The 15,946-nt window shown below is 41.8% G+C and overlaps 1 protein-coding gene across 1 annotated transcript in view; it reads left to right on the top strand.

Annotated features, from left to right (window-relative positions):
- The window catches only part of FAT2 (FAT atypical cadherin 2), a 190,950-nt gene that overhangs the window by 99,370 nt on the left and 75,634 nt on the right, over positions 1-15,946 (top strand). Inside the window, exons 4-6 of the mRNA XM_082253266.1 lie at positions 10,933-10,994; positions 14,045-14,356; positions 14,781-14,988. Of these exons, the coding sequence (XP_082109392.1) occupies positions 10,933-10,994; positions 14,045-14,356; positions 14,781-14,988 (582 nt within the window). The remainder of the gene's footprint in view (positions 1-10,932; positions 10,995-14,044; positions 14,357-14,780; positions 14,989-15,946) is intronic.

The following is a 15,946-nucleotide window of genomic DNA, read 5'->3' as shown; positions in this document are numbered from 1 at the left end:
CTAGCAAGTAGCTTGCGCTCATGTTTCTGACGCCTAAGTGCATTACTTTACATTTTTCAACATTAAACCTCATCTGCCATGTAGTTGCCCACCCCATTATTTTGTTCAGGTCCGCTTGTAAGGTTTCCACATCCTGCATAGAAGATATTGGCATGCTTAGTTTAGTATAATCCGCAAATACAGAGATTGTACTGGATATCCCCTCCTCTAGATCATTTATGAATAAATTAAACGGGATTGGTCCCAGGACAGATCCTTGGGGGACCCCACTTTCCACCCCCGCTCAATCCGAATACTCCTCATTTATGGCGAGTCCAAAGGGTGGTGATAAATGGGGAGTATTCGGATTTACTAAAGGGAAATAGACTGTGCACTTTGCATTAGCAGTTGCTCCATTGCTCAATAAATGAGCAGAAGCTCTGCTGACTTCCATAAACCAATCATGTGCAAGCAAAAATGCTGTTTTTTTATCTTCCTTGCACATGATTGGGTTTTCTTTGCAAAGTGAACCTTTACATCATTTACTAAGCTTTGGTGCAAATGCTCTTGCAGAATGCAACTGCACGTTGCAAAGTGCACAATCTATTTGCCTTTAGTAAATCAACCCCCTTGTCAGTTTACCCATTGAGGGCAAAATCATTTAGCATAGTACTTCCTAATAAAAAAACAAGTTATACTGTATACAGCACTTCAGTTAAACTGGTTTTCATTTACAACATTAACCACTTCCGGAGCGCTCACCATTAGGATTTTCTTTACCAAAAATATGTAGCAGAATACATATTGGTCTAAACTGATGAAAAAATTTGATTTTTTTTAATTTTTTTTATTGGGAATGTTTTATAGCAGAAAGTTAAAAATATTGTTTTTTTTTTTAATTGTCTGTGTTTTTTTGTTTAGAGTGCATAAAATAAAAACCACAGAGGTGATCAAATCCCACCAAAAAAAAGCTCTATTTGTTGGAAAAAAAATACATCAATTGTATTTTGGTACAGCGCTGCGCGACCGCACAATTGTCAGTTAAAACAAAGCAGCGCCGTATAGCAAAAAATGGCCTGGTCATTAAGGGGGTAAAACCTTCCAGAGCTGAAGTGGTTAATATACAACACCTTAATATACAGCACCCTCCCAATTACATACAGTGCTCTTCCCCATTAATACAGCACCTACAATATCATGTAAAATCAAAATGTCCCACATTCGCACAGAGGGGTTGAATTACTAAAGGCAAATTGACTGTGCACTTTGCAAAGTGCAGTTGCACCCTGCAAGAGCAGTTGCTCCAGAGCTTAGTTAATGAGCGGAAGCTCTGCTGACTTCCATCATCCAATCATGTGCAAGCAAAAATGCATTTTTGATTTTTTTTTTCCTTGCATGTGATTGGGTGCTCCTTGCAAAGTGAAGCTTTACCTCACTTACTAAGCTCTGGAGCAACTGCACTTGCAGAGTGCATAGCCTATTTGCCTTTAGTAAATCAACCCCACAGTGCCCTCACATGTATATATTACCACCAGTGCCCTTCTTGTACTCTCTGCAGCTCCTGTGCCCAAATCCCGCTATCAGTCTGCCTACAGCCATTCAGAAGTTTAACACTGCCTCCACCATCTTGTTCCTAGCGCCACCTAACACATGGTACTATAAAGAACAGTCATATCAAGCAGATGTTTCCCCATTGGCTGGATGTCCTCTGCTGCTGGATTGGCTGAAACCAGGGCTGCAGATAAATGAAATACCTGCAACATGGTATAAAGAGCAGAGGCCATGGAAATAGTAGCAGGATACGGTGGAACAATTGTGATGTCCATTGGAACATTTAAAGGACAATCCCATAGGGTCCAAGACAGTTGGGCATTAACCAAATCTAAAGACAAGTTTTAGTTGGAAATCTGTTATAATGAACTTAATAACTTATCAAGTCTGGCAAAAATGTGAAGAAACTGAGTTTGGGTCTAAGAAGCACAGACACAACAATGTCTTCTTTCTATGTACGATTGGCACAAAATACACAGACCTGATAGCTTCGTGCACGGCATAACTTTTACATGTAATAAACAAGTCCCAGCCTGTCCTTACCCTCCCCATCTCACAAAATTCCTTCAGGCATTTGCTTCTGAAACACATTATAACTGCTGACTCTCTCTATACAAGCACAAAAGTGAGGACCCGTCTCAACAAAATTGAAGGCATAAGTTTGAACGTGGGACAGAGAAACAATGGAGTGTAGAGAATTCCAGTTCCACCTTGTACAGAAGTGTTTGTATTTTTACAAACGGATAGAAGGAAAGTGGCAATTGTTGATGGATTACTGATCATTACAAGGCAATAGTTGCAATTAGCCTTTGCTACACATTTACTACTAGCATTATTTTGTCATCCTTGTGACACTATTATTTTGTTATAGGCAGATAGACATTTTTTTTAAATTATGGCTGATGTTTGTACCTTTCCAAGAAGCAATTGTTTTCATGGAATGATGGTTTTATAGTGTCACCATTTCTTCTATGACTTCACACCCCCCGCCAGTCAGTTTCAAATGAATTGAAAGTCTGCTTTCATCTTTCGGGGTACATTGTATGTTGTTTCCAGAAATATATTTCCAGATAGATATATAAAAAAACAATAGTACAGCTTGGCTTTTTTTTCCAGAAAATAATTAATGTCTCTTGTTACTTAATGTCCTATGTCCATTATGTCCAAAAATAATGCCACTTTGGACAATTTATGAACTTCTTGGATGGGGCATAGGGTAAGCAAAGGGACAGTGTTTAGTCTTAAAGGCTGGCAAGTCAAGTCCTTAGTATTCAACCTAAACATTTTTTAGAGAGGCACATAGAGGACCACTTTAAGCTAAAGTATTGCTCTTAGGCAAGATGTTTTAAAAGTGTTAACAGATTTGTTTTATGGCAAATTTGGAATGTGGGGCTCAAATCTAATATCTATTGTTTTACATGTCCTATGTTCTCTGGCATGGGCCATCTGGTTTGGTGTTTTATTCAAATATGAAACCCAGTGAACATATTACTAGGGTTCTTCCTTACCTCTTCTGGTATATTACAGGAGCTCCTATGTGTCACCTACTGTAAATATATATAAACCCAAATATCTTGTAAATCTCCTAAATATACCGTACACATGTAGTGTAGGGGACTTGGAGTGGTAGTCACGTCCTCCATGTTTCACTCATTGTTGGGCACCAAGCAAGGGTCACATGAGAGTTGTTGGGAAACAACAACAAAAAGAAAAGGGGCACACCGACCTAGTGCATTACCACTAAAAACATTTATTAAATATTAAAAAGTATATATTATACTCACAAAACAGGTGTGAATGTACACACATCAACATGATGTACATATAGTCTCCAAGGTAGCCAAGGTACTGCGCGATGCTGGATGGCATGCAGTGTACCGCATGAAACTGTTGTGGCTAAGCTGACGCGTTTCGGGGGCGAGCCCCCTTCCTCAGAGCCAAGAATTGCTGCTGAACCACACTCTGCACAGGCCAGGGACTAAATGGTAGCTGGCCACACCCATTCCTGTCCCGCCCCAAAAAGGGGGCATGGGTCAACCGGCGAGGGGATGGGAGGTGGACCCACCTGAGCCAGCATCATCCACCCACCTCCCAGAGCCATACCAGACTGTGTCAGCAGCATTAGTAGTTTTTGTTGTTGTTTCCCACATGAGAGGCCTACCCTGGGATGGGTTCTTCTGGGCTATGCTAGGCACTTTGGATAGGGTCATTGCCTTACACATGGGGAACCTTTGCTTGAATGGACAACTGAACTCTAGTAAACTCTCTCGATGTAAATATCCATATGCCGACTGCCTTACTGGGAATTACTTTTACATTTAGTACCAGGGTTATGGCTGCAGCTAGATTCCATAGCCTTGGTACTGAGATTTACCCCAGGCACCAGTCTTTCCAATAAAAGTGATCTGGGTGGCTGATTAGCCGCTGAATCACTTCTCGAAACGGTGGGAGGGACCCCCTCCCCCCCACCATTTTTTAAGTGGTTCTTGGACTTACCTTGCTGATCGGAACCAATCAGGGGCTGGCATTGGCTGGCCCCAGAGATGAGCAGAGAAAAGATGGCCTCCACTCATCTCTTTGGCCTAGGAGGACCAGAGTGACATCATGATGTCACTTCCGTTTCCGGTCCAATATAAACAATGCATTTTGTTTTTAAGCACTAGATCTAGATTTTTTTTATAATGCTTTCTATTTTAGAGGAGAGATGTGTTTATTGTTGTCACAAGATATGTTTACATTTCTTGTGACAGCAATAAAAGTGATCAATTTTAAAGGTACAGTGTAAAAATAAAAAAATTTACTAAAATAAATAACTAAAAGAAAATTTTAAATTTACAGCGCTATGACCATGCAATGACCGCTATTTTATTCTCTAAAACTTCTGCTCATAGATAATGTGTGGGGGTCCTAAGTAATTTTCTAGCAAAAAAACACTAATACATACTTATAAAGGAAAAATGTCAGCATAGGCCTGATCCTTAAGTGCTTATACGGTATATACGGTCTCTGATGCATTTAGAAGGGACACGCAGATCCATTGTCCTCTCCCCCTGCCCAGCATATCACCGCTACCTAACTCTCAAAAACAGTATGGGGTCCCGCCGGGCACCTAGCGTGGACTCTTCCTCTTTCGTTCCTGTGCACACGTTGAGGACCCATAAGGTGCTGGTATGCTCCCGTTGCCATGGGAGACAGACCTGCTCACGGAGAGAGTGCTAACAACAATTCCTCATGCAAAAGGCTATCCCACCTGTCTCATGTACACGCTTACGACAGGCTGCTAGAGAAAACTTTGTTACCCTAGGTAACCGCTTGTATCTTCACAATGTATTAACCCTTGTACCACTGTCTTCATACCCCAATGTGTATAAATGACCCGAACTGTAGGCTATGTGTGCCAGTTGCTTGCATTATACCTCTGAGTAACTTCAGACCAGGGAAAGGCAAAGTTTCAAAGGCTTTACTTAAATAACCTGGCATGACAGTCAAACAAAGGCAACAGTCTTTCCCTAAACTAATCCCTAACTCAGCCTTGTGGCTGCCCCAGCATACCTGCACAATAAAGAGTCCATATCTGGCTGAATACAGTATCCAGGATTGGCATCTTCAAAGTGGACTTCAGTTCCAAGCAATCCCCCTAATGACAGATGTGCATTAACAGGGCCTCTGGTCTCTGCATACTCAGCAGGCTAGCAGGACGGACTCCAGCAACGGCAACAGCAGCAACCTCTGTCTCTCATTCTCTGGTCCCCCAACTCTCACACATATCTCTTTTATAATGCACAGAACTAGTGGGTCAGACCCAAAAAAAGCCCACCCAGGAACATAATTAACACTATCCCTCCTGACTGGGGCAGTATAAAACTCTACTTGCCAACATACAAAATAGATGTACTGTACAAGCCAGTAGAACAATACAATATCAAAAATCAATAAATTATAAATTATTATATATATATATATATATATATATATATATATATATATATATATATATATATTTATAAACTGTAAAAAGGGTTATGACCCAACTTATCTCAAGTTAACTCTTCTTATTGTAAGATTATGCTGCCATAAAGTATTGTAGTTCATGGAAGCTTATGACAGTAACAGACCTTTATTGACTTGCATGGCGAGTTCAAAGCTAACAATTTGACACTGACAGCTGATTCTCAGACAAGTCTTAATTATAATAAAGACTTAATGCTGAGTCACTGGACTGGTTAAAACTCTTAAAAAAGTTGATACTACGTATTGTAGGCACCTATTGTTGGCAATTTCCTCTATGAGTATTACAGGTCAAGACAGCACAATGACATCAATGAAAAAGATGAGCCTTGTATTGACTATGCTGAGGGGAACACTTGCAGTAAATTAGCACAACATTAGAGTTGGTGACAAAAGCAACCAATTGGGTTTCACCTTTCATTTACAGAAGAAGTAAACAAGATTTTTGAGAATTTTTACTGGCTGCTCTGGGAATCAGCTCCAAGTCTGTGCTCATTTTCTAACAATCCTTTCTTTTCTTCGGTTTTAATGAATAAGCACCTTTGAATTGTGTGGTTGGGTATTTGTAATTTTATTGTGACCCATAAACTCCTAAAGTAACTAACCTATTGGTTTATTGTAATAATCTTTATTACTTTGTAAAATGCTATGATTAGGACCTCCAAGAATTCAACCCCCCAGCATTTGCCCCTTATTTGAACCTTTCTTTATTAGTCCTCTTCACCAGCATTGCACTCCCACCAACATTAGTCTCGTTCACCAGCATTTGAACCCCACAACAATACTCACTTTCTCCAGCAAAGGACCCCATCCCCCAACATTAGTCTTCATTCAGAACCCGCTCCCCAACATTGATGATTATAGGAGGAAGAAATTTACTCCCAGCATCACCACCACCTGCATTAGTCCCCTTCATCAGCATTAAAGCCCCCAACCTCCACCCACATTAGACCCATTCTTCTCTCTGAACCCCAATTCCCTTTAGTATTAAACTCCAGCATTTGGTGATTTTCCCTGCTTGTTAGTCCTGTTTGGTATCCTGCTCTATTGCCTTTCTGGATGACATCACAGCTAGTACTCTAAGGTACTATCAGCAAGAAGGTATTACAGAACGCAACAGCCCAGGATTTTGTTTAAACCCGCGGATAGTCTCATGTGATAAAGGACAGTTGGGAGGTGTGGTTAAGGATGCGTTTATGGGTACATCGGCATCAACTTTATTAAAAGCTTAACGTGACTTGAAAAAGTATTCATATGTCTTGAAATTTTCCACATTTTGTCATGTTACAACCAAAAATCCAATATTTCATTGGGATTTTATGTGATAGCCCAACACAAAGTGGCACATAATTGTGAAGTGGAACAAAAATGATAAATGGTTTTCAATTTTTTTTACAAATAAATATCTGAAAAGTGTGGAATGCATTTCTATTCAGCCCCCTGAGTCAATACTTTATAGAACTACCTTTCGCTGCAATTACAGCTGCAAGTCTTTTTTGGGGATGTCTCTACCAGCTTTGCACATCTAGAGAGTGACATTTCTGTCCATTCTTTGCAAAATAGCTCAAGCTCTGTCAGATTGGATGGAGAACCTCTGTGAACAGCAACTTTTAAGTCTTGCCACAGATTCTCAATTGGATTTAAGTCTGGAATTAGCCTGGGCCATTCTAACACATGAATATGCTTTGATCTAAACCATTCCATTGTAGCCTTGGCTGTATGTTTATTGTCGTTGTCCTACTGGAGGGTGGAACCAATTGCCTTCAGAAGTCACCTAATTAGCAAGAATCTACTTGTGTGTAATTTAATCTTAGTATAAATATAGCTTTTCTGTGAAGCCGTCAGAGAACCTTAGTGTTGGTCTATCAAATAAAATCCCAGTAAAATACAATTACATTTTTGGTTGTAACATGACAAATCGTGGAAAATGCCAAGGGGTATGAATTTCAAGACACTGTATGAAGAATAACAACGGCATAGCTGCCAAATATCCCTCTTTCTGCAGGACAGACACACAGGACAGCCGATATACTGTTGGTAACACACTAAGCGCTGCCATTTTTTCGTATAGCGAGAAAGTGTCCCCCCAGTTTTCCAGGAATATTGCAACTGGTTATGTGCATGTGTTTACTCATGTATATGTGACAGGTATCATTTAATGTATTGACAATAAGGCGATTAGCAGAAGTTTACATTGCGTCAATACTAGGTGCTTTACCAGAAGTAGGATGCAGACAAAGGTTGCAGATGCATTAGGTAAATGATTCAATATGGTGTATAAAGTCTACAAACTGCCATGAATTTGAGCCAAAGACATCCTTTGTTTTCTCTGCAAAGAAACGTATTTGGGGTTAGGCAAAACTATTCTCTGCTTGCCTGCACAGGGCATCTACAGACTCCTTTTATTTGCAGTAGTAAACAGAGTACCAAGGGGAACTTGGCATTGATGGCCTGTCCTGCCTCAAGTAGGTTAAGCCCTAAAATTCCTGGCTTTCTTTCACACAGAGAAACAGCCCAGCAACCTCTGCTGAAAGGTTCTGTTGAACAAATAACAATACACAGCTGATCCTCTTTCTACCTGTTCCAACAGGAGTGCGGCTATAACAATGCCGAGCTGCTATTCACTATTGCTGAAGGCAGAAGGCTTCCTCCCACACAGCTGTTTCTTTTCAAGACTGTGCAATATACCAGTATAGATATAATGGTAATTTACCAGTATAGATATAAAGAACTGGCTGAAGGTTGTGTATCAACTTTCAGTTTAGGACAACAGCAATCATTATAAAAATAAGCTTTCAAATGCAACCTAAAGGTAGAAGAGAAAATCGATTTTATGTAAATTATTATCAGTATTGGAATTTTTATGCCTGAACTACAGAACACTAAAATCTTCTATGGCACTTTGAAAAGCGAGGATATGTTGTACATTGCATATACAAATGTGTATGTATTTCAGTATGCCACTTAATGTTTAACCAATGCATATGCACAGGGCCCGGACAAGATGTGGGCAGGAGGGACGGCTGCCCTGGGCGCAATGGTTTAATGCAGGGATTGGGGTGCCCTGAACCCTAAGGGAAGGGGGGCGCAGTTTGGCATCCTTGCCCTGGGCACTGGATAACCTTATCCCAGCAGTGCATATGCACCTTTCGGGCCATTTCTGGATGTTCATGTGTGGGGACCACAGAACACTGCTAGATAATTGGTAGATACACTTTTTAGGGGGTTGATTGGGAATGAACAGCTATTAAAATACTAATAAAATGTTAAATATACCCATACTTACACAAGGCATATATACCCTGGGGATCCATATATTCAGAGCAAACATAACTAGAAATCATAAATCATCTTTAAATAGTGAAAGATTTACCATTAAACATTGACAACACCTTACTTTTTCCCTGGCAGTGTTTGTCTTTAATACTTTTGAATGAAATATGTGGGACAAGGATGCTGTAACTGAGTTTTGGAAAAGTGCCAAAACTTCTTGTCCTGGGAGTCACACATCAAGTCAAGATCTGCTTTAAGATAGCAAATTGCAGTCTCAGCCTGGACCCCCACCAGGCCACGCACCCAAAGTGTTTCATACCGCCCACTGGAGCTCCGATGTGCAGCTCCTGGGACACCTAGCTATTCTCTACCATTGCCTGGACCATAGACAAGCTTCCTTCCCAGCCAGCACTCACAGTGGTGGGCACAGAACTTCATTTCCATACAGTCTGAGCGGCTTGGTTTGCAAGAACTACTTATCTCTATATTTGTTCAGGTCAGCGACTCAGTACTGAAGCCAAAGTATCAACATGACAACCCGGGTACTAGCATTCTCAAAAGAATGGCAGGCTATATAATTCCCTTGTGAGAGGTATAAGGCAGATTGTGGTGCAGTCGTATGTTCAGAGTGAGAGCTTTTCTTGCATTGCCACTGATTTCTAAATTGAATTACTAAATACTTCAAACAGGTGGTAGGAACAAGAGAGAGGAGATCTTCTACTCCTTGATTTCCCTGTCTGACTGTGAACCACAGACAGAAATTCACAGTGATGAACCATCATACAGGGATTAGCTTGCACAGTTTTTATTTTCCATATACCCTGCTTGTAAAAGACTGTACTGCATTACTGGCCTGCGCAGAATCCTGATCTCAGTCTGGATAGAACACCTCTGGGGTGAATTTGAGCATAGACTGAGAGCCAGGCCTTCTCCTTCAACATCAGTGCCTAACCTCATAAATGAGCTTCTGGAAGAATGGTCAAAAATACCCATGGACACTCCTAAACCTTGTGGACAGCCTTCCTAGAAGAGCTGAAGCTGTTATAGCTGCAAAGGGTGTGCCAACTTAATATTGAACCCTACAGACTAAGACTGGGGTGTCATTAAAGTTCATGTGCGTGTAAAGGCAGGCATCCCAATACTTTTGGTAATATAGTGTATGTTGTGTTCTTTGGCATTTATAAAGCCCTAATGAAGGGAACCTTTCAAAAATCACTAATACTTTATATTGGCTTTGACAGAATATGACTTTTATCAAATTCTGAAGCTTTCTTTCTTGCACACCAGTCTTCCCCGGGCACTTGAAGCACTGTGAAGAGCCGCCTAAATAGGAAACCTTCTTTACCAACCTGAAATAGCTACTAGAGTAAACCATTCATCTCGACACATTGTCCCTCTAGGCGAGTTAGACGTTGTCTTCCAATATCTATATCTAAACAGTAGTTGAACACTGAGGTTTTTTAATCTGATGGAGTCCATATTAAATAAAAGCAAGCTAACATTTATCATGGGAAGTTCCTGTCCGCAGCACCTACATGCTCTGGTTGACGTCTGTTGCTGGAGTTAAAACATATGCTTGCTGGTTCATAACATGTCATACTAATATGGTGGCTTTTTAAAACATATGTTTATCTAGAAATCATGGGTGATTTTCATGGTTTTTTTTTCATAACCTTATTTGTGGTCCTATAGATCAGCCCAGATAAATGAGGTTTGTAGGTTGTGTAGTTAAATGGGGTTTGTAGGATGCCTTGGGAGAATCAATTAAACATGATATGTCCAGTTCTCAATAATTTTATACTAGTTTATTTATCTTGAATGTATGCCCCAGTATGGTAGCTACATTTTAAAGCCCAAAGTAAATTCCAATTTAAATCAGCTAAATACATTCCAGGTGCTCAGCTCATCAGGTGTGGACTTTCATATGTAAACTATATCAAACCATTTCTAGAACTATGATACATAGATCTTATAAAAAACTTATTTTTCATAAATAGTTGATTTTCTCATATTACATTTGGGTTATGTCATGTAACCAATTTGGATGCAAATAGTACAATGTGAAGTTCTGTGTTATAGGTATTGAGTATCAACAAGTAAAGTTGTATTTCCCTGTTTTAGGTTTAATTTCTACAACTGAGAAACTGATAGATCGGGAGAACAAAGAGGAACATATTTTAGAGGTATGTACTGTGGTAGCTAAAAAGAAATTATTTGATGCAATATAATTTTCATATGTTTGGGTAATTCCTAAGACTTTATTTGTATTTACATTTTAAGAGAGTTGATGTGAAGTTTATAGGGGTTCTAATATTTCTCTAAATGTCGTATGGTGTGGTGTGGCGCAGAAGAAAGAGTTTACAGGGCGCCAAAACGATCTCCAAAAGCTGAAAAGTGTTTCTTATCGGAATTAGACTTGTAAGGCTCCCTCTGTGCTGCTAGACTGGTCACTGCAACCCCTGCACTCCGGCATTCTAAGGTCCTCTGATGTCAGCAAGAGAGATTCAGGGAACATAGTCCTGCATTGAATGTGAGAATGCCAAGGGACAGTCTACTGCCTGAATCTGACACATGTGGAAGTCCTTACCCGTGATAGCAGAGAGATATACTCAGAGTGTGGAGGATCAGGATTGGGAAGAGGCACCATGACACCAGTTTGATACATGCCCTATTATCGAGCGATCTGGTAAGAGGCTATATTTATCACTTGAGTGTTTCACCTGCTCTCCCGGAATCCCTACTACACCACTGAGTAGACACTCCGCCCTTGACCTTCTCCCTTCCGGTAAGGGGCTAATCCCCAATAAGGTGGTGGGACCTATCTGCACCAGACAAGCCCAAGGGGAATCTACTAGGTGGATTTACCATAAGCCTGTGTGGGAATAGTTGGAACTACATGCACCTTTTCTTATGTTTTGCACCTATCACACAGAGGTGGCAACGGTTGAATTATTGGACACTTTATGTTGAACATTTTCAGCGTGCACGTTTGTGTTGTCCTTTTTGACTTTCACTGGAGTGACATTGATACACCACGATTTATTCATCACTGTCATATTTACATTTATGTTTATGTATATGAGTATATAGTGTTATTGTATACCCATTCTGATTGCACATCAACCAAGGTACACATCACAGGAGTGTGGTAGATACTTATTATAGTGTCATACACCTCCTGACTTGTGACACACGTGAATTTAGCGCACCTGATTTTTTCTTTACTACAAAAAAAGTTTTGCTTATACATACACTTTACCTGTCATTGCCTTCTATATACATTCCCCAGTGCAATCCAGAAATAATGCTTTTCCTGTAAATCTTCCTTATTCAGTAGGTTGAGGAGTTGGGGTGTTCTGCTATCTATGGATGCCTATCAATGCATCATCATCTCCTTGGCATCACCAACATATTACCAAGCTCAAAGAGGTTTGTCCACCATGAGTCATCAGGGCCGGTGCTTCCACTAGGCAAACTAGGCAGCTGCCTAGGGCGCATTTCCACCTAGGGGCGCAGCCACGAGTCGGCACTTTCTCTCCATCATGAATGATCTTTGTGAGCTGAGGGGAGGGGCAGCTGTGGGGGAGGAAGAAGGGGCAGTGGAAGATGCCAGGTGTCTTGGGCAGTGCGGAACTACCAGGCCCTGGCTTTCCACCACTGTTGGGGAGCCCCAAGAGGCAGGAAGTGAGTCCACCAGCGAGCTGCCTGAATGATGATCCTCTTCGGCTGGAGCTGAGCGGCCTTAACCCTGGGCAGGAAGTGACTCTCTGCACTGAGCTGATGGGTAGCCGTTCATTTCCCTGGGTCGGTATTAAGCAGGGAGCTGAGGAAAACTGAACCTGAGCCAGAGCTCAGCACTGGAGGGCGGAACCTTTACTGGAGCAGAAGCGTCGAGGCACCTGAAGGGTCTGAGGAGGTTGGCGATGAAATAAGTGTGGAGCTCTCTGACTGCTGCTTTGTCCTGGGGGAAGGAATCAGCAGGATCACAGTGAAGGAGGGCAGAGTGCGGGCCACTCTCTTCATACCACCCAGTGAGTGTGCCCAGAACAGGGGATCGGGGTCCCTGGGTGTTACATGGAGCATCCCTGGTATGAAAGGGAATCGGAGTAATCAGGTGTGCCATGGGGAATCGGAGTCACCAGGTGTGACATGGGGGATAGGGGTCACCGGGTGTAATGGGTTCGGGGTCACCAGGTGAGCCATGAGGAATTGGGGTCCCTGGGTGTGCCATGGGGGAATGGGGTCCCCAGATGTGGCACAGAGAAACATTAGGGTCCCCAGGTGTGACATGGAGGAACATCAGGGTCTGACATAGAGGAACATTGTGTCACTGGGTTTGACAGCATGACATGGAGGAACATGGGGTCCCTGGGTGTGACATGAAGGAACATTGGGGTCAGTGGGTATGACAGCATGACATGGAGGAATATTGGGGTACCAGGGTGTGACATGGAAAAACATCAGGGTCCCTGGGTGTGACATTGAGGGACATCAGGATCCCCGGGTGTGACATGGAGGAATATGGGGGTCACTAGGTATGAGAGCATAACATGGAGGAAGCATCAGATCAGGGTCACTGGGTATGACATAGAGGAGTTTTTAACCCCTTCCATTTTTTTTTCTTTTTTTGGGGGGGCGCAAATAGCTGGTCTTGCCTAGGGTGTAAAATAGTCTAGCACCGGCCCTGTGAGTCCTATTGCGTTATGAGTCATGTTGACAAGAAGATGCTGTTTTGACTGACTTCTTAAGCTAGGAGGTTGATAATGTGGGTATTGTACCCCTAAATAAGAGCTTCATAAAGGTGGAGTTTCCTCTTGAGCCAAATACATGTAACTTTAGTCAATGGATAATAATTATCCATTATAAAAAGATATAATGAGTATAAAACTTCAAAACATTCAAATTAAATCACAAAAGACTATTATCTAAACATTTTGTCAAGTTCTCTTTTTCCTATAATCTGTGACAACATCTTTGAAATAATCAGGGCTGTCTGAAATTTTCAAGCATATCCAGTTAAATCTATTACATTTTTTTATCTGTGTTTGCTGCACTCATTCATGTTTCAGGATTATACAGATGTTAAAATGTCTGTCTAAGCCCGCTGCATCAAAGTCAGCTATGTCATGTAATGCCCAGCTAAGGACTCCTTCAAATGAAAAAGTGCTCTATTAGTAAGAAAACCAATGTGAAAAAACATTACTCATCAATCTATTTTCTGTCTCTTCTACAGGTGACAGTGTCTGATAATGGCACCCCTCCTCTGCAGTCCACCTCTCGACTTGTCATACAGGTGTTAGATGTGAATGACAATACTCCTACGTTTTCCCAAAAACTCTTCACTGCCCAGCTCCCAGAACGTGCTGAATCCACTGAACCTGCTCCGATATACAGGCTCATAGCAATGGACAAGGACAAAGGAATAAATGGCCAAGTGATGTATAGTATTACTGAACAGGAGACAGATGTCTTCACAATTGATCCCACAACTGGTGTCATCTCTTCCACAGCAGCATTCCCAGCAGGGAGCTACACCATATTAACAGTAAGTGAGGAAGACACTAGAAATTATCATCAGCTTAGTTTTATATTGCAAAAAACATGCGTTAATCCCTTCAGAAGTCAGTAGGATAGAAAAGTTCGACACATAAGCAGCGCTATGAAAACCCTTAAAGAGTCCGCATCTGTGAATGAGCCAAAGTCCTCAGGAGAATGATAAATCCACGGATGAAGGTATAGCGCAGGGTGATTGCGATAATATTTGAGTCTATTATTATCTCAGTCTTGTTTTTAGTTTTATATTGCCCTTCAAAGTCCACAAGTATACTTTAATAGTTCCAGATATAGTGTTTATTATAGTAAAGCTGGACATTTTACCAAAAACACAGTAGCATGTGTGATAACAGTAACCTAATGTACCTACCTAAATATTAGGAGAACCATAACCAAGAACCACATTGTGACTGCAGGTCAGAGCTACAGATGGCGGAAACCCCTCTCGATCTTCCAATGTGAGGCTGCACATCCAATGGATCCACAACCCTGCACCCTCAGATGAGCCTCTAACATTTGACGAGCCACTGTTTACCTTTCAAGTTATGGAAACTGATCCGGTGAACCACATGCTGGGGCTATTAAGTACAGAACTGTACAGTCAGTGCTGGTTTGACATTACAGGTAGGTTTCAGTTTTTCTCTTCAACCAATACCTAGTAGTTTTGTTTTTTACATTTTCTTCATATTCTTTGAAAGAAAATAGTAATATATCATAAGATTCCTGAACTAAAAGTTTGCATGGCATATGCAAATATTATTAGACATTAGTGATGGCCTTGATGTTTGAGTCGAATGTAAGATAGACTCGAACATCGGGTGTTCGTGTGTTCGCTGAACATACACAAACACCCAAGGGGCTCGGCAGGAAGTTCGCCCGCCGATGAGCGCCCCCATAATGCACTGCGCGATTGCAGTGCATTAAGTGCTTGTGATTGGCCAAAGCATGTACCTGACCTGTATACTTTGGCCAATCACAGCACAATGTCTTGTCAGAGCCATGATTGGCCAAAGGCAGGGGGCCTTTAGCCAATCCTGGCTCAGGGGCTAAGTCCACCCCCCACATTATATAAGGCTACTGCTTACACTGCAGCCGTGTATAGTGTGTGACAATAGAGATTAGGCAGGTAGTTAGTGGATAGTGTATTGAGTCAGTTTAGTTCAGTCAGTGTAGTGTACAGGCATACCCCACTTTTAAAATGTATAGATATGTTGTAGTCCTGGACTTATCAAAAACTGTCTTATGTGGTTTTTCCTTTTTTACATTTTTTTGGTGAATGGGTACGGGTACGATGTACCCGATATCTATTCACATATGGGGGGCTGGGATCTGGGGGCCCCCTTGTCAAAGGGGGCTTCCAGATTCCAATAAGCCCCCACCCGCAGACCCCCACAACCACAGCCCAGGGTTGCCAGGAAGAGGCCCTTGTCCCCATCACCATGGGAACAAGGTGCTTTGGGGGGCACCCCAAAGCACCCCCCCTGTGTCGAGGGCAAGCGGCCTGGTATGGTTCAGGAGGGGGGCGCTCACTCACCCCCCCCCCCCACTATACTGGCCTGCCAGGCTGCATGCTCGGATAAGG

Source organism: Pelophylax lessonae, assembly GCF_965119305.1.
Source record: "Pelophylax lessonae genome assembly, chromosome: 4".
Classification (NCBI taxonomy): Eukaryota; Metazoa; Chordata; class Amphibia; order Anura; family Ranidae; genus Pelophylax; species Pelophylax lessonae.
Note: the sequence above shows the minus strand (reverse complement) of the source record. Positions and strands in the feature narration are given on the sequence as shown.